The sequence below is a fragment of the Epinephelus lanceolatus genome, chromosome 1, assembly GCF_041903045.1.
Source record: "Epinephelus lanceolatus isolate andai-2023 chromosome 1, ASM4190304v1, whole genome shotgun sequence".
NCBI classification, from domain to species: domain Eukaryota; kingdom Metazoa; phylum Chordata; class Actinopteri; order Perciformes; family Serranidae; genus Epinephelus; species Epinephelus lanceolatus.
The window spans coordinates 32525999-32544572 of record NC_135734.1 but is presented as its reverse complement, the minus strand read 5'-3'; the positions used below and the strand labels follow the sequence as shown (position 1 = coordinate 32544572).

The window sequence follows — 18574 nt, the reverse complement described above, 5'->3', positions numbered from 1 at the left end:
ACTCTCTTTCTTCCCTCCTTCTCCTCAGGCTCCCTTCACACCCTTCATTACAGAGATGATGTACCAAAATCTGTGTCACCTCATCGACCCTGCCTCTGTCGAAGAGAAGGACAGCAGCAGCATCCACTATCTCATGCTGCCCCAAGTCAGGTTGGAAAAATCCTCCAATAAAGCTCAGATTTTACGCACATCAAATGCTTCATGCCACATATTTAAGAGAGAAAAAAAGGCAAAAGTGCCCTGAGAGTTGTTGCTATCCATATTAGCTAAAAGTAGCTGATGTGATATTGATGTTAAATGTGTCACCTTATTTTATCCCCGGCTGCTCCCCACATCTTTTAAATATTCTGGCTGAGAGGATCCAGGCAGAAATCGAGGATGTGTACAAAAGGTTTTATAGTGGGATCCTGCAGAGCAAAATTTTTAAACTTTTATGAAATATATAAAGCTTTAGGTAAAACAAGTGGAGCAACTAAGTCAGGCAGTAAACGCTACATATTTATTCAAGAAACAAAATTAATCACAGAAGGCAATGCATCATGATCTGTCTGATTCAGCTCACAAGGTGACATTGATTGATTAACTCATTGAATATTGGCTTTGCAGTAAATATTTAGAGCAACACATGACAATAATAACTAGAAAGGAGTGCAAATCTCTGCCAGGTGTGTGTGGGACATGTGGGTGGGCAGCATTTTGGAGTAACTAGTTACATGTAACAGAGTTACATAATTAAATTACAAAATAAATGTAATTGTAAATTGCAATTAATGAGAAAAGTGCAGTGGTAAGCACTGTCGCCACAGAGCGAGAGGGTTCCTGGTTCGAATCCAGGGTGGATATTGCCTGTCTGTGTGGAGTTTGCATGTTCTTCCTGTGTCAGCATGGGTTTTCTCCAGGTGCTCTGGCTTCCTCCCACAGTCCAAAGACATGCTGGTTAGATTAATCACTGACTCTAAATTGCCTGTAGGTGTGAATGTGAGCGTGAATGGTTGTCTGTGATAGTCTGGCAGCCTGTCCAGGGTGTACCCCGCCTCTCGCCCAATGACAGCTGGGATAGACTCCAGCACCCCCCGCAACCCCCAACAGGATAAGCAGTTACTGAAATTGAATGAATGACAAACATAACTGACAAAGGCATCTCAGCAGCTGACTGACATTACTGAATGTTTTAATTGACCACTGCAGTTTTTGACTTAACCTCAATTGTCTTACGTGGGCGTGCAGGTCTGGACAGTTCCTCAACAGCAGTGATATGAAATGTAAAATTTAAAGTCCAGTGCCAACAAAAGATGCTGAAGCAATGAAGCAGTTGTTGATCACTTGTGGCCCTGACCAGCCAGTTAAGAGTAGTGAGGAGTCAGCAGTCAGTGACGACATAAACAGTCAATAAAACAGGTTTTTCAAAAATAAATTGTGAGTCATCGCAACCATAAGAGGCCTTTGAGCAAACAGTCATAAATATACAAAAAACATTAGGCTAATTTGTCCAGTAGTGATGGATAGATACACACACACACACACACACACACACACAGGAATAGATTTGTAAAAGCGATGGATAATTAAATGCCAGAAATACAACACAAAGGAACATTTTAAAACCAATGGGTCAATTTAAAACCAAACAAGAGGAAGTGCAAGACTTAAGTGTTATGTCTGGAGTAAGATACAGTGTTTCATTGGGTAAGAATTAAAATTAACCTTCAAAATTAAAAAGAGAAATTAAATAGAAATCATAGAAAACCCTTTTGCAAAACACAAGTATTTAAAAGTGATTTAAAAGAAGATACTGATGCAGCAAGCTTGAGCTCTTCAGGCAGTTCATTCCATGACCAAGGGCCCCTAACAGCAAATGCAAGGTCCCCCTTAGTCTTAAAGCGTATACGCACAGTGGAGATCAAGTTGGGTAAAACAGAGGACTTTTTACAAGAGTTTTTACAAGTGGGAAATGTAAGGCGGGACTGTTTTAATAAGTCATTTGTCTCTGTATCGAAATCGTTTACCCGCCTTCCTTTAGAACAGCATCAGTTACAGAGCAGCACCCTGTATCTTGTACAATGTCGTGTTCAAGGACTCGTCATCAGTGCAGATTCTCACTGAAACCAGATTTCAACCAAATTAATGTAACCAAGGTCATCTGGTTCAAAAACTGCCGCTCTTGAAGCACAGTCACCCTTCAGCTCGCACAGTAAACTGCTCCTTGTGTTCGCCCCTTTTCTCACAGGATATCCACTGCTGATCCAAAGCCTAATCAGTCTCAGCCAGAGTGCATGGCCTTACTTCACCCCAGTTGTATCACACTCTTTTGAAGCTCGAGGGTTCACAGTAGTTTCTAGATGACTGTCAGGCTTCACAGCAGCTGTTCTCTTTGTGTCTTAACTGTTTCTTCTCTTCATTCATGCTTTCCGCTGCTTAATGTCGCCCTGCAAAACAAAACAGCACAAAAAACAGTAACAGGTGTGTGTTGACTGTATGATTAAACATTTAGTGATTAAAAATACAAACATAATTTGATAATCAATGCCCTAGAGGTGAAGCCTGATTGTACTTTTACTCTGCATGATTTCTTGGCTGTATGTGGCTCTTGCAGAGCATTATTACGACGATATCACAGAAGCCCATGTAAAGTGAAACGGATTAGTACTTTGGTGAAGTCAGTGTCACTGGTGCATGCCACTGCTAGGTAAGAATTGTGTTAATTGCACTGATGAATAAACGATTGACAAATGATTAAATATAAACAAAAACACACAGAGAAAAGAAAAGGGGGTTTCAAGTTGCTTATGGATTCACTATGACAAGATTAATTGATGCAATGTGTTCAAAAGTAATGACAATGACTGTACATCTGCAGGTTACAGATGAGGAGATTTAAAGCTCAGATTCAGCGTAGTCCAGAATGGGATGCCTCATTTTCTCAAATTTGTCAGCAGAGCCACAAAGTATAAACCTGAGTTTCTCTGAAGTATAAATCTGAGTTTCTCTGAAGTATAAACCCGAGGTTCTCTAAACTATAAACTTGAGTTTCTCTAAAGTATAAACCTGAGATTCTCTAAAGTATAAACCTGAGTTTCTCTGAAGTATAAACCCAGTGTTCTCTGAAGTATAAGCCTGAATTTCTCCCAAGTATAAACCCGAGGTTCTCTAAACTATAAACCTGAGTTTCTCTAAAGTATAAATCCAAGGTCTTCTGAAGGATAAACCTGAGTTTCTTGCTTGAGTTTGTGTACTTTAAGCAGAGAAATACAGACACAGAACGGCACAGGGCCTGCCTTTGATTGTCAGCCCAGCTAATGGATATTGCTTTCAAAATATAATCATTTCATTCCCTTCCCTTCAATTACTTCAGTAAAATGGGTGCCTTGGTGGCTGATCAGTTTTGTAATGCCTGGGAGGAATTTCTAATTGCCCAAACTTAATTGCATCATCTTTAACTACAAAAAAGTTCTGACATGATTAAATATCCGTTTGATTTAGCATAAGGAAAATAGTTTGTGTAATGGTTCATATAATCTCCTCTGTCACTTTGGCAGTGCTCAGTGCTGCTGCTTTATTAGCCTCTTGTCCTTCCTGCTGTCGAATGGGACTACTTCACCCTCCTCCCAAAGGTCAGCCACCAATCAGGCGCAGGGAAGAGCTGCTCCTCAATCAGCTCATTAAATGATTGGCTGTCCCTGGAGTCCTCTCCTCTCTCATTTTACTCCACTGCTGTGTGCACACAGAGGAGCAGAGTGCTGGAGTAAATGAACACACATTGTGCACACGCACATACACACTCACAGTCTATGTTCCTGCAGACAGTTAGGGCTAATATCACTATTATGCATGATTATCGGTGGCTGTGCAGCTCTAATTTGGATTCAGAGGTGGAAGTCTCGGTGTACCTTATTAGTGGATGCTCCTGAGTTAAACTCTGGCGCTGGTGGTTCTGAACTCTGTCTTTATTTAGATGGGTGGTACTAACCTTGTCACGCTTTATAATTCCTTTTCCTCAATAGAATAGCTGTTTGAATTTTTAAGGCACTGATTAGCCAGAAAATGACGGCTGCTTGTGAGTTATGACAGAGACGACTGACATCCCCTAACTGCACCCTGAATTTGTACCGAATGTCACTGAATACAGAACGATTCTCCAAAGAAGATGGGTTGTTTTGAAAGATGTTTGTCTCATCCCTTTTACATCCTCTTATTATAAGAAGGCAGCTAGGTCAGGTGATACCCATTGCAATTGCAAATGTCTCACCTTGTTAGGAGTTTCAGATAAAAACTTCAACTCTTGTGTGACCTAAACTACCGGTTAAGAGATTATTAAAACGCACCTATCATGGCATCACAATGTTTTTTTCTCATCTGCAGTGGCCTTACATTACATGTTAAAGAAACACACTCAGTTGAAATCTTAAACTCAAGACTAAAACCCTGTCTTTATTCACTTCATTACAGCATACACCCGAACATAGTCAGGTCCATCACCTTTTTAACATCTCTTTAACACGGATGTTGATTTTTATGATGTCATTTTCTTGCCCTTTTTATTTTGTTTTATTTACTTAGTATAAGCTTTCAATCTAATTTGAATTGAAAGCTTATACTAAGTAAATAAAACAAAACTATAAGCTTTGTGCCATTTATTTTTCTTTTTAATTGTAGTGTATAGGGACCATCTTGTATGGTGATTCTGCACTTTAAATACATTGACCCATTCATTTTCCGTAACCACTTACCCTGTTGGGGGTCATGGGGGGGCTGGAGCCTATTCCAGCTGGCATGGGGCAAGAGGCAGGGTACACCCTGGACAGGTCGCCAGACTATCACAGGGCTGACACATAGAGACAGACAACCATTCACACTCACAATCACACCTACGGCCACTGTGGGAGGAAGCCGGAGTACCCAGAGAAAACCCACGCTGACACAGGGAAAACATGCAAACAGAGGGGCTCCCCAACCCTAGGGTTCAAACCCGCCACCCTGGGTTCGAACCAGGAACCCTCTGTGCCACCATTTTAAATGTGATTGATTAATTGATGATGTGGTGATACTTAGATTTTCTTTATGTGTTTTTCTTTTTTTCAGGGAGAATCTGATTGACAAGCGCATTGAGAGCGCCGTCTCTCAGATGCAGTCTGTGATTGAGCTCGGCCGAGTGATCAGAGACAGGAAGACTCTGCCCGTCAAGGTGAATCATCAACTTTACTCTATCCATTCATACACTCCAGTGTGGGAGGTACAGTGAACTAAAACTCTAGGAAACATAGTCATATTGGCTGATATTGGGTTACTGCAGATGTGACAACGTTGGCTGATTACAAAACAAGAAAGTGCAGCACGAAAATGCGAGACGTGTATTTTTGTTATTAGACAGTTTGTCCACAATAAAGCACTGAAGTTTATTTCACACCTGTAAAATGTCCACGCCTCTAAAGGATCCTGTGCTGTGCTAGGAGTTCCTATAGCTGTCCTATAGATTTCCTTTAGCTTTCAGTGTATCTGGTTTTCTCATGTTAATGCACTAGGTATGGTTGTTGTGTTGATGATGATGACTCTGTTTTTTGCTTTTGGTACTGGAGTTATTGACCCACTGTAATGTCGGTGTGTATTTCAGTACCCACTAAAGGAAGTGGTAGTTATTCACCAGGACCCAGAGGCTCTGAGAGATATCCAGTCCCTGCAGAAATACATCCTGGAAGTAAGTAAACCAAAAACAGCCTTTGTTTGTTTAGTGTTATAATTTGTCTAGTCTTGAAGTCGCCTTGGTAGAGTGTCACTTTACCAGTGCTCTGCTTCAAGGCAAGAGGTGCATCTTCTCATCTTTCCTTTAAGTGCTTTTTTTTGTCTGTTTACTGGGCTTTGATCAGTACTATTAAATTTCTAGGTTAAAGAGAAAGCTCTCCTGGAGCCCTGTTGACACTCCAAAGCCAGTGTGTTGACTTTATAGAGGGGGTGTACAACAGAGGGAGCGCACCTTCACACGCCGTTTGTGTCTGCAGCTGTAATTGAAATTTCTGTGCTTGGCTCATTTAAAAGGGGGTGGAGCAGATGTCTTGGAAATGGATTTCACATTTGATCTACTCCAGTTGCCACACATGCAAACCCTTTAAATATACAGCACCAACATGAGCAGTGTGTATTTTTCTTCTCCAGCACACTGAAACATTATATTACTGTTAATGTGTACTTCATGGTCACAGTGATATGCATCATTATAGTTCACGAAGCTCTTCTGGCTCTCGTTTTACAAATAGAGTCTGCAACATTACTGAGCTGATGGTTCTGTAAGTTTAATGTTCTAGATAAGATTATGTTTTGTTGTGTTTTTTTCATACATTCATACATCCTGTGGGTTTCACTATATGAAAAAAAGCCCATATAGACGAGGACTGGGTGTTTGCAATGTTAAAGGAATACTTCACCCCCCCAAATGATCATTTATATATCAGTTCCTCACCCCGTGTTACGTTGAATTCATGAAGAAAACTTTGTTTTTCTTGCATGGCTCCACAGTAAACGAGGAATCCAAACACAGACAATTGTTGATAAGTTAAAGTCAAAGGGGTCCATGTTAAACAACAGAAAAACTACAAAACATCCGTTTACAAACTCTCCCACAACTTGGGCAGTAGAATCCAAGTCACAATTATCCAGTCGTACATTTAGTACTTCTCAAACAGACAGCCCTATTCGATAGGTAACTGAACTAAAAGTGAAACTTATCTGTGCTCTCTTCAAAGCCAGAGATGATTGACTAAAAATGTAATTTTACCTTGCTGAACATGGGAGCTGCTGGTCTACCACTGCCTTGATCAGTTTGTTTGTTTGTATTATTGTGACTTTGGTGTTTTAACACAAACTATCGATCAAGGCAGGAGTAGACCAGCAGCTCCCATGTTCAGCGAGGTGGGGCTGAGTGGTAGCAGTAGATACGTTTTACTTGCTATTCAGTTCCTGTCGGAAAGAGCTGTCTGTTTGGAAAGTACTGAGCATATGACTGGATAAATGAGACTTAGATCATAGTGCACAAGTTGTTTGGGAGTTTGTACACAGATACTTTAATATTGTTTGGCTGTTATTAAATATGGACCCCGATGACTTTGATTCATCAAGAATTTTCTCTGTTTTTTTGGATTCTTCGTTTATTGTGGAGGCATGCAAGGAAAACAAAGTTTTCTTCTTGAAACGTAACACGGGTGAGTAATTGATATACAAATGGTATTCTTTTAAGTATCATTTTTGTAAAAGTAACAAAATCAATGTATGGTTACTGTTTGCACTGGAAAGGGCAGATTAATTACAAAAGTTTGTTGGGTCCGTTCAGGTGCTGTCTGAGAGACCGGAAAAATGACTACTCAGACAGCAGACAGACTAATTGTCATAGACTTTTAGTGCAGGAAGCCATTACACTGACATTATCCCTTTGTCTTTGGGTTTGATTTTCCACCAACAGACCTCAAGAAGTCAATGCCGTTCCACAGCTGACTCAGATAAGCCCTCCACTCTCTTTAAGTGAGAATTATTCAACCTTTTGGATGCTCTACCTGGAAATGTTGCTGCTGCTGTTCCCACTATAGCCACGTGAAACCTCACTATAGTTCTCAAGATGAGAAATTACTGATGCATCTTGGATGGAACATTGATTGCGGCTCTTGTTCCCATATACTGCTGACCAGTAAAATTGACAGAACGTATAGAGATTAAGGATTATGTGGGGAAAAGGGCTCCAGTTGCAACCTTCTGTTGGATCCTGCTAGATTAATCTTGGTTGGAGCCACTTCTTATCTCTCACTGTGTTTCATTTCTGGTGAGGAAAACATTTAACCTTGCCGGCTTCTAGCCTCCCTCCAGTAAACAAGGTTTATTTGATCAGAATTGAGAGCAGTTTAAGTTCCTACAGCCCAGGGAAGAACCTTCAAACTCTCTTACCATTGATGAGTTTCAGTTGAGCTGAGCATGTGAAAGTTAGGTACATTAAGTCTGGATTCACCTTTTCGCGCTCGCTTTTCTTGAGTTCCTTTTATTATTATTCAATAATTATTACTATTTAACTGGTAATTCTTTGTAATTCATGCAAATTGCTTTTACTTAATATGCACCTGCTGTTGTTGATTGGCTCACTGACTGGTTGATTTAATGGCTGACTTGCTGTCTGAGTGAATTACATTTTTTGATTGCTCCTTTATAGCACATGTCTGGAGCAATTACAGGTTTTAATTTGACTCCTACAGGATGTAACAAAGCATTTAGCTTAACTTGAGACCCCTTAGAATTGCCTTTCAGATGTAAAGAGTAGTGGACACTATTGGCATTAAACCTAGCTCTGGTGTATTTTCATGGGTTTGATCACTTTAAGCCATAGACTGAATAAAAGTAATAGACGTAGCTACTGTGACATTGGTATGTGGACTCCCATTTTGAAGCCCCAAGCTCTGCCCTTTGGATGTCGCCATCTTAGATTTTTTAAGCGAGAAGTGACTATATTCTGATGAGAGGGGGGAGCTGTGGAGGAGTGAGGGATGGATCTGACTCATAGACTGTGGTGACATCTTGCAGACAGCCTGTCATTCAAAGAGGCCACACTTTAATTATGCACAGCTTTAGCTTTAATATATTTTGTTTAAAAAAAAAACAATAAAAAACTACAGTTCTGAAATTAGCTATAGAGACCGATGTCATTTAAATATGTTTTTTTATGCTGTGAAGTTGGACATTTTAACATGGATGGGGATTCACTCACTTCTAGAGCCATCCTCAAGTGGCCATTCCAAAAACTACAGTCAGCTTAATTTTTCAGTCTCAGACGTTGCTGTTCATTTCAGAAAGTCATCAGATTGCTGCACCTTTCACACTATACAACTTGTCGTCTTATAATCAGAGACACTACAAGACTTTTCACAAGGAAGAATTTCTGAAGAGTATGTCATGGGATGTGGGGTTGGGCTGGAGCTTAGCAGAAAATATCAAAGTCAAAAAGTAACAAAGCAGTGTTCTGAGTAAGTTATCATACAAACATTGCGTGCAGAAACATCTGACACTCAGTCTCTCTTCCTCCCAAACACACACACACACACACACACACACACACACACACACCTTGGAAAGCGCCACAGCACCGCTCGTCTCTGTCCTCAACCCGTGTCTTGCACTCTCATTAGGGTCGGAAATTAGCAGCAGTTGGCAGCCAAATGTAAGTAGCTGCTAAATTTGCTTTACTCACCCTGCCAAAACAAACAATGGCAATCTATTAAGTGGCTGGCAGATTTTGGAGTCGACCAGCCACAGAGGCAGGTGCACAGAAAAGTTAATTCCAAACCCTGACTCTTATTGACTGTAGCTCACTGACAGGTCCAGGTATTGACCTGCCACATATCTGGGGAGCGTCTGCGATGCATCACCGAGCCTGTCGGCTCACGTCTTCGAGCAGTTCACACAGAGCGTGCGGCAAACTAACACCAATTTGCCACTGATCATGGGCTTTTGTTGGGGAGCTCCAAAAACTGTCGACAGGTGGAAAATTAGGGCTAAAGTTGTGTAGTGTGAATAAAGCATTAGTGGCCAATGCGGAAGTCTAAACTTGCAAAAGAAGAAGACACAGCAGCTTTGCATTTCACACAGAGCAGCGGAAAATCCTGAATGGTGCTGATTGCATTTTTATTGTCTATTTCTTGAGGCAAAACATGAATGTAACAAATTCAGAGGGAGGAACGTAGGCTCAAGATTGGATTCGCTGTTGACAGTCAGTGGCCATTTAAATTTTAGCTTTGGTCAGCACTGTCCTGTCGACAAGCTTGTTGATGATTCCAGTGTCCGCTTAGCTCAAAATATTCAGTGAAAATATCTAATGAGTTGCTGTTTGAGTTGACAGCAGCTCGAATATATTGTCATGCAACAGCATCAGACAAACAAAGCCATGTATGCCCTCAAGATAAAACCGGTTCTTTTTGTGTAATTTAGCATTGATTCAGTCCTGTTTTTATGAACCAACCAAGTTCTAGCTGCTACTTTCAACCCCACACTGCCCTTAAGTTTATTACTCAGCCCACTACAGCAGCTTATCTGTGCTCTCTGTCAGCAAGTCAACCAAACTCAGTCTCACTTTCTCACAATCAGTGTGTGATTGACTGAAAGAAGCTGTGTGTGGCAGGCCGGGGTAGGTGTCACTGTGGCTAAATTTAGTATCTCTATCTTCACCAGATACGACCGGATCACAGATTTCTATCTCCATTTAAATTGAAGAATGAAACGTACTGTATTGAAAGGCAGAGATATTGACTGAATGGGAGGAATGGCTCACTGACTGACTTGCTGGGTGATTTCATGGCTGACTTACTCTTTCAGTGAATGACTCTCTGTAATCAATTATTGATTTGCTCTTGATAGTAGACGCCTGGGGTATTTAAAGTTTTTAATTTTTATGTTAAATTGTATTTTTATTTAGTTTGGAATTCTATTAAGTTTAGTTTTATTCCATTGTCATTGTGCACGTACAGTTTATTTTCATTTGTGGAATAATAATGAGTGTTTTTTCTTTAGTTTTGATACAAACGGTATCAAATATTGTAACTAATTTTTATATTTCAAGTCTTGGGAGGAAGTTGAGCTATGAAAAGGTCAAACTGAACAAATGCAGTCGGGTCACTTAGTGTCCATACTGCTACCAGAAGAACTTTGTCTTTTCTTTGTTGTTGTTTTTTGTTTGTGCTATTTTTTGGCATTTAGTGATTTAGCAGTATATAAAGAAAACAAGAGGGTCTTCTGCATAATTTTAGGGCTGCCCACGACCAGGAATTTGCCTATTCGAGAAATAGTTGTCATATAGGACCATTAGTCGACTAGTTACCCGCATGTTTATGATATTAATTTAATTATTAAATTATATATTTTGGTGTGAGAAAGAATAGTATCTGTAACATTGTTAACACTGTGCTACATTACAGAGAAATACCAAACCGTACTAATGAACCTTCATTAATATAGGCCTATATTTTATCTACAAGTGCACGTCACACACTGAGCGAGCCGCCTGTTAATGACGCTGTCGGCAAAGCAGTAATGATTGTGCTAAGTGGCTAATGGGCATGTAACTACTTCCATGTTTCAGATGATACGTCATGTTTGTAGTCGACCAATGAAGATGAGTTTACATATCACCTTGGGTTCGTCCTTCACCTTCTCAAAATGATCCCACACTTTGGATTTCCTGCCCGACATGTTATTAACTAGCCTGTGGAATAACCGCAGGTACCAGCCCACATTTCAGTTTAAATTTAGCGTCTTCAGATTTTTGTGTTCATTTTCATGTTTGGTTTTATCAACAGTAAACGCCCTGTTAACTGGTGCTCATTGGCAAACTTGGGATATTAAAACAGGAAGGTCAAAGACAGTGGCTTCACCTTTTCTAAAACATACTGTGTGTCTTTTTTCCCCATCTTTCAGGAGCTTAATGTGCGACAGCTGACACTGTCAACAGACAAGGACAAGTACGGTATCCGTCTGAGAGCCGAGCCAGACCACATGGTGCTGGGCAAGAGACTAAAGGGGGCCTTCAAAGCTATCACTGCTTCTATCAAGGAGCTCACCAGCGAAAAGCTCGAGGCCTTCCAGAAAACAGGTATTACTGCGTTTGGCTGTATGGATGTGTGTGCAAAAACTCATAACTCAGGGTGCAAACAAAAATCGCTAATCAATCTGTAGCCTAATGTAGGTCACTAGTTTGCATTACATGTATTTTTTCTGTAAATGACATCCCAGAATTATTTTTATGTATTCATTTTTTACCAGTGGTGGCCACACATACCAAGACTTAATCAGTAGTCAATCATTTTGTGTCCCAAATAATTAATTTGTAAAGAGCAGTTGGTTAATGTTGGGATTTTACACACAGCTGCACAATTGCTGTTAAAATCCTGTTTATGTCACCAAAAACTCAACCATGAGTCGTTGCAGTGAAGTCGGATACAGCCAGACGGCCAGTTTATCCTCCGAATGCAAACCCCTAACCCTTCTGAAACCATAATCAGAGCTCGAGTGCGGATCAAAGCAGTGCAAGGTATCTTGTCTCTCCAATTATAGAAAGACGAGGAGAGCCCTCAGAGTCTCTGGGGAAGAAAGCACTGGAGGTCAGCTGGGCTGTGGGAACTTAACATTTCCAATCAGTTGAATGTTTGAAGTCCAGCCAGTTGGAAGGAAAGAAGGAGGATGAGCGATGGAAGGAAAAAGATAGATGTGGTCGAGGATGGTGGAAAAATGATGGAGAGAGGAAACACAGATGAAAATGTGCACAGTGGAAGTAACATTTCACTGACTTGTGATCCCAGGCGAGTTGAGTTGTTTGAATGTATAACACCTGCTTTTAAAGGGGACCTATTTTCAGTTTCATACTTTTACTTTGGGTTTCTATTAGAACATGTTTTCAGGCTTTAACATTTAAGAATACATTTAATTTTCATACTATCTATGCTGGAATGACTGTGCTCACTCTCTGTCGGAAACGCTCTGTTTTAGCACCTGTCTCTTTAAGCCCTGTTCCCAAAAAAGCAGTCTGCTGTGATTGGTCAGTGCTTCAGGGTCTCTTGCATCTCTGCACCATCATGGCTGCTGGGGAATAACAGTAATAGAAAATAGCAATACTTGGTAACGAGCTTCTAAACACAACCGGATATGTTCCAGCAGGAATTTGATCCCGAAACGAGGAAAAATCAGCATCGGCAACCAAATAAAGGCCTCCCCGATGTTAGCATGTAGCTACATGTGGCAGTGTATGTAATATAAACACTTGTAGGAGTGTGCCTGGAGCAGATGACCATACAAAGAGATTTCGCTGCAAGCTGACGTCAGCTTGGCTTGTCTGAGGCCTGAGGTTTTTGCTCACTTTTAACTACATTTACCTCATTATTTGAAACTTTGGGCACATTTTATATGAACTTTCAACATTTCAACATGATAGATATGAAAGAAAATAATGGAAAGCATAAAAGGTCGCATTTAAGGAGCCAGACAGTGTAATGCATTACTTCATGTTTTCTAAAGGAATAGTTCAACACAGTATGAAGCTACAGCTAGCAGACAGTTAGATTATCTTAGAACAAAGACAAACAGGGGTAAACAGCTCACCTGGCTCTGTCCCATCAGGGTAAGAAAATCAAAAAGGACGGAAAACAAATAAAATATAATAAATAAATATCTGTTCAAAGTCCAGTGTGTGAGGTTTGGGGGATTTAGTTGCATCTAGCAGTGATAATTGCAGATTGCAACCAGCTGAAACTTCTCTCGCTTAGTATTTCTTTAGTGCTGATTGTTCAGGAGTTTTTTACCAGGAATTATTTGCAGAGATCTTTTCCTCTCCAAAACAAACACACCTGATGGTAACAACTGGTAAAACCACTGAATAAAGCAGTTTCACGTGACAAATCAGTTGTTCTCTGACACTGTTTGGCTTGTTGCAGACAGGTCGCTCGCACAGCACATGCAAATGTGTGCTTACCTAATTTCCGATCCAGACGTTTAAGAAGTTTTTATTGTGAGCTGAATTATCCACAGAGGTCTCTTACTCTCCAAAACAAACAGACCTGGTGATTTAAACAAGTAAAAACACTGACTAAAGCAGTTTTGCGTGAGAAAAATCAGCGTTTTCCTGATGCTCTCATCGTGCAGTGGCTGCAAACTACAGTGGCTGATGCGAAAATGGGAATAGCCCCATCTAGACTCAGTGTTTGGTTTGTCCGTTCATGGCTAATGTAGAAAAATGGTGGTGAGCATGGCTATCTTGATAGACAAAGACCCGCTCCCTGTATAGATATAAATGGCTCATTTTAAGGTAACAAAAACACGATTTTTATTTGCAAGTGATTATATACTGAAGGAAATATACTTGCTATATTATATTCCATTTCTGCCAAAATATCCACATAAATCCTACAAACTGGACCTGGAAGGTACACTACTGTCAAAATAATCTGTCCATGGAAACAATAACGGTACAGACTGTTTTGAGTCCACTTTTAACCTCGTGAGCAATTCTAGCTGAGAATCCGTGACTCAAAAAAGCTTTTTAAGCCAGAAGGGCGGCAATTTGGCAAGAAACTGATTGTGTGTTTATGGCCATTGGTTGTGTTACTCATTATTCCCTACCTGCACCTTTTGATCCCATCATTTTGTCGGGGGAGAAGAAAAGAGGTTAAGAGAGAAGGCGGAAAAGAGCAGAGAAGCGGGGAGGGACACAGGAAATCAAAGCATGGAAATCTAGGATTAGAGAGAAACGGAGTGACTGTTTCACCCAGCCTCTGGGTGTGGAGAAGTGAAGAGGAGAGGAGAACACGGTCACGGTTTTTAGTCAGAACACAGACGTGGGTAATTGCTGCCACTGGCAAAATGGAGATATAAACCTGACTAGATTGGGTTCGCTCTATTGTTTAACAGCTCAGATCTCGTGTGGATGTGGCCAGAAAGACTGCAGTGTAAGGAATCCCAGAATGCAAGCGACTGCTGGTCCAGACCCCAGCTAATTCGAAACAAGGCCTCGGTCTGCATGCAAGTTAGGAGAATACTTTACCCAGTGTGGTTGGGTGTAATTGAAACCATTTCTAGAATCCTTCACCAAAATTAAGATTCATTTCACACAATCAGTCTGCTATTTATTTAAATTTAATTAGGACAATAGTGGGGCACTAAATTGTTTATCATCACTTTTCCATTAACGTCTGTTCCCGGCATTTAATCATGATGGGCGTCAATATGAATGATTTTAAAATGCATCAATGCATTTTCATCTTCTAAATGATCAATTTTCTGTTTTTTAGACTGGCTGTATCTTAGTTTTGTACACACATAGATCTCCCTATCAGCAATAATTGGGGATCCTTTTAGACTTTTCACAGTAAAGCATTTGAAAAATCAATGAATTATACTTGTCTAGTTGAATTACTTTGTTAATATTTAGCTCAATTATTATGTGAGTGATCTGACAAAATGTTACCACATCCAAACAGTGAAGACATTTTATATATTTTTGTGTTACTCAACATCCATTTGACTTTGTACCGGAACATTTTGCAATATTGTCTCTGTAGGCTCTACCACATAATTTTGTCCTACATGATTCAGGGTTCCCACACATGCTGGAAAACCTAGAGGAAAGTTGACCAATTTTCCAGTGATGGAAAGCACATGGGAAATTAGAGGAAAAGTAAAATTAGCTGACAACGATCAACTAGGCTATCTGTCAGAGCTCCCAAAACAGATAACATTTCCACCTGAAAGGACTAGGTTATGTTCAGGGTCATTTTATTGTTTAAATGGTAGTTGATGGACAACAGTATTTTGAATAGGCTGATATTTTGTGGAAATGCTGCAAACACATATCCAAGTCACATCATATGGCAGCAATGCAGGTTGGTTGACATTGCAACTTTAGTGGCTAAAACTCCATGTAATGTCAAGCCCCTTTCCCATTGCACCAAAAAAAGAAGATGCTTTTAAATGTAAAGATTACAATCGGCATTCACATTTGGGTCAAATCAATCTGCAGTAGTCACGGGTATATTCCGGCTCTGATCAACATTGATGGAAACATAACACCTGGGTGAACATGCTAATTTTAGCCCCTTTACCAGCTGCAATGATCTGCCACCACTAAATACCATCCATCTCCGCCCAAGCAGCACTCAAACATTGATCCAAATTAGTCTGCAATGAGTTCGAAGAGAGACTGAATAAGATAGAGATACATTTTCACAGGCCTCCATGCTGCTTTCTACTATTTACTAACCTGTTTTCTGGCGTGTCTGTGTCATTAAAGGTGACACACCAAAAAAACAAAAACAAAACATACACACACACACATACAGGAGTCTATTGCCTATTTTAAGCAGGTTTTCTTGTGTTAAAAATCCTGCATACATGCACTGATTTTGGTGGAAAAGGGGCATTTGTTTCATCAACCTTCATAGACTGCATGTCTTTCAAATCAGGCTTCTACAGAGAGGAACATATTAGCATATGGTGCAATCCTTGTCCATCATACCAGATAGATAATTTCTAAAAATGTCCTGGAAAATTATTTTTAGAAAGAATGTGGACCATGATGTTTGTTACCAAGAGTATTTTAACCCGAGGAAAATATTAATATTTGTGCTGGCAGAAGCAGCTCAGTGGGTAGAGCAGGCATCCCATGTACAAAGGCGATGTCCTTGCCATGCATTCTATTCCAGCCTGTGGCCCCTTGCAGCATGTAATCCCCTCTCTCAATCCCCCTTTCACGCTTAAATAATGTTCTATTGAATGAAGGCAAAAGCAGAAATAAATCATCTTTAAAAAATATATATATTTGTGGTGGCAAACTTTTTAATGAGTGCATATTAAGAATGGTTTAACTCATTTTCTCATGCCCCCCTGGTGAGCTTCGTCTGGGCTGTATAATTTATGGCTGTTTAGATATGTGGTCTGATGATGCTGAGACGCAGTAGGGTTCCATGGTGCTGAATTCTGCATGAGCAGCATATGTACACTGTTTTCTCTGCAGTGATGAACGTTAATGTATGCTGCCATATAACAATGTTTATTTTTAGGTTCAGTACATTAACAGTGGTTCTAAACATTTTCATAATGCTATGGTTGATTTTAAGGATCCATCATGGTGGACGGCCATGAGCTTCATGAGGAGGACCTGAGGCTCATGTACACCTTCGACCAGAGCTCTGGCTCAGCAGCACAGTATGAAGCACACTCTGATGCACAGGTACGCTCGAAAGTTAAACCCAGTTAGTTTTGCATTATGTACCTTTTGCATGCAAATTCAACACCATTCAGGAAAAAAAATGTAAAAAAAAAAAAATAGATTTACTTCTTTATTTTCTGTGAACAAATGCAGCTTGTGTTTAGTAGTCTCCTCCTGACATTACTGCCTTCAGGCTGTCAGTGTTTAACTGGAAATCAGTTGTCTTTATGATCTATTTTATATCTAAGTGCCAACCTCTTAAGTGACCATAAAAACAGCCTTTTATTAAAGCAATAGTTTGACATTTGATAGGCGTATTTGCTTTCTTGGTGAGAGTTAGAGAAGATCAATACTACTCTTACACCTTCTTTCTACATAGCTGTGTGTACATACCTGAGTCAACTGTAAGTCCATTCCTGTGAGAACTTAAGTGATCTCCGATGTGTTTGCAGAAGTCTTTCTTACTTACTTTGCCTTGAGTATGTGGAACAATTTGAACTTAATAAAATGTAAATGGCTGAGTAGTATAAGAATTGACCCCCCCTCCAGTTGTCATGAATGTAGAAATTTGGGACAGAGACCCAAACATTTTTTGTAACAGGCTGTGAACATGTTTATTTCTGCTCTGAAGCTGAGCATTTTAACATGGGGGTCTATGGGGATTGACTGACTTCTGGAGCCAGCCTCACGTGGCCATTCAAGGAAGTGCAGTTTGAGGCTCTTTGGCATTGGCTTCATTTTTCACCCCAGATGTTGCCGTATTGGAAAAACAGACAAATGAAGTTCTCCTTCGTTTCTGCAGTGGTGTTTCTGCCCATTCTTAAAGAGATGCATATCCTTGGGCTAAAACCTAGGGGGCACACTCTATATACTATACTTAAATTCAAACACAAAACAAAGTTGTGTGAAAACAAGGCGTTGAATCTGTGCAGAAAATATGAAGCTACCATCAGCAGCTGGTTAGCTAATTAGCACAAAGACTGGAAACAGAGGGAAACAGTTTACCCCACTCCGTCCAAAGGTGACAACATCTGCCAGCCAGTGCCTCTAAAGCTTATTAAATAAAACCTACCGTATCCTATATCCTACCGACAAGTAGCAATATCTGCTTGTGGAATAGAATAGAATAGAAGCCTTTATTGTCCTTGTACAAAGAATATATAAAAGTAGGAGTGCTACATCTGATCGGGTGCCAGCTAGTCAATAAAACAAGCAAGGGAAAGGGAAAAAAAAACAAAAAACAGACAGCATAACAGGAGAGAGAACAGTTTGCGACCTGGGTGGGAACAGTCTTTTATGTGCCAGATTACGTCTTGGCCCTGAGCAGCAACTTCAACAACAACAGACATGAGGGTGGTATCATTCTCCTCATCTAACTCTCAGCAAGGAAAAGAACAAACTTTTTACCCAAAATATGAGGCTGTTTCTTTAACCTGGTCGCAGTCACATCTTTTTATTTGTTTTACAGAGGTAGATTTACATTTTATGAGTCTTAAATTTTGTGTGTATTGGTTTCTGTGTTTTCCATGATTTTGAATCACATCTCACAACTGTTTATACCATTTATGTACTGTTATTCCAGAAAGCCATTCTGTTCTTCCATTCTTTTTAAAATTGTCACTTGTTAACACATTAAAAAAATGTATATGAATACACACATGCTCTCCTCTCCAGCCCTTCTCTCCCTACTGCTACATTACTGCTGTATAGATTGAGCGGCAAAGTCTAATGTAACCGGATCTAAAAAACATAAACGCCTCACTGCCACTCCTGCACCAAGCTGCCATATACTGTAAATGCATTTATTTTTCTTTACTGTAAGTGTGTGATGTATGAAATCATTTCACGGCTAAATGGAAACCA

General features: G+C 40.1%; 1 protein-coding gene across 1 annotated transcript in view; it reads left to right on the top strand.

Annotated features, from left to right (window-relative positions):
- Positions 1–18574, top strand: part of iars1 (isoleucyl-tRNA synthetase 1) — a 90774-nt gene that overhangs the window by 58750 nt on the left and 13450 nt on the right. Inside the window, exons 23-27 of the mRNA XM_033626691.2 lie at positions 29–150; positions 5080–5182; positions 5609–5692; positions 11434–11608; positions 16620–16732. Coding sequence (XP_033482582.1) covers positions 29–150; positions 5080–5182; positions 5609–5692; positions 11434–11608; positions 16620–16732 — 597 coding nt within the window. The remainder of the gene's footprint in view (positions 1–28; positions 151–5079; positions 5183–5608; positions 5693–11433; positions 11609–16619; positions 16733–18574) is intronic.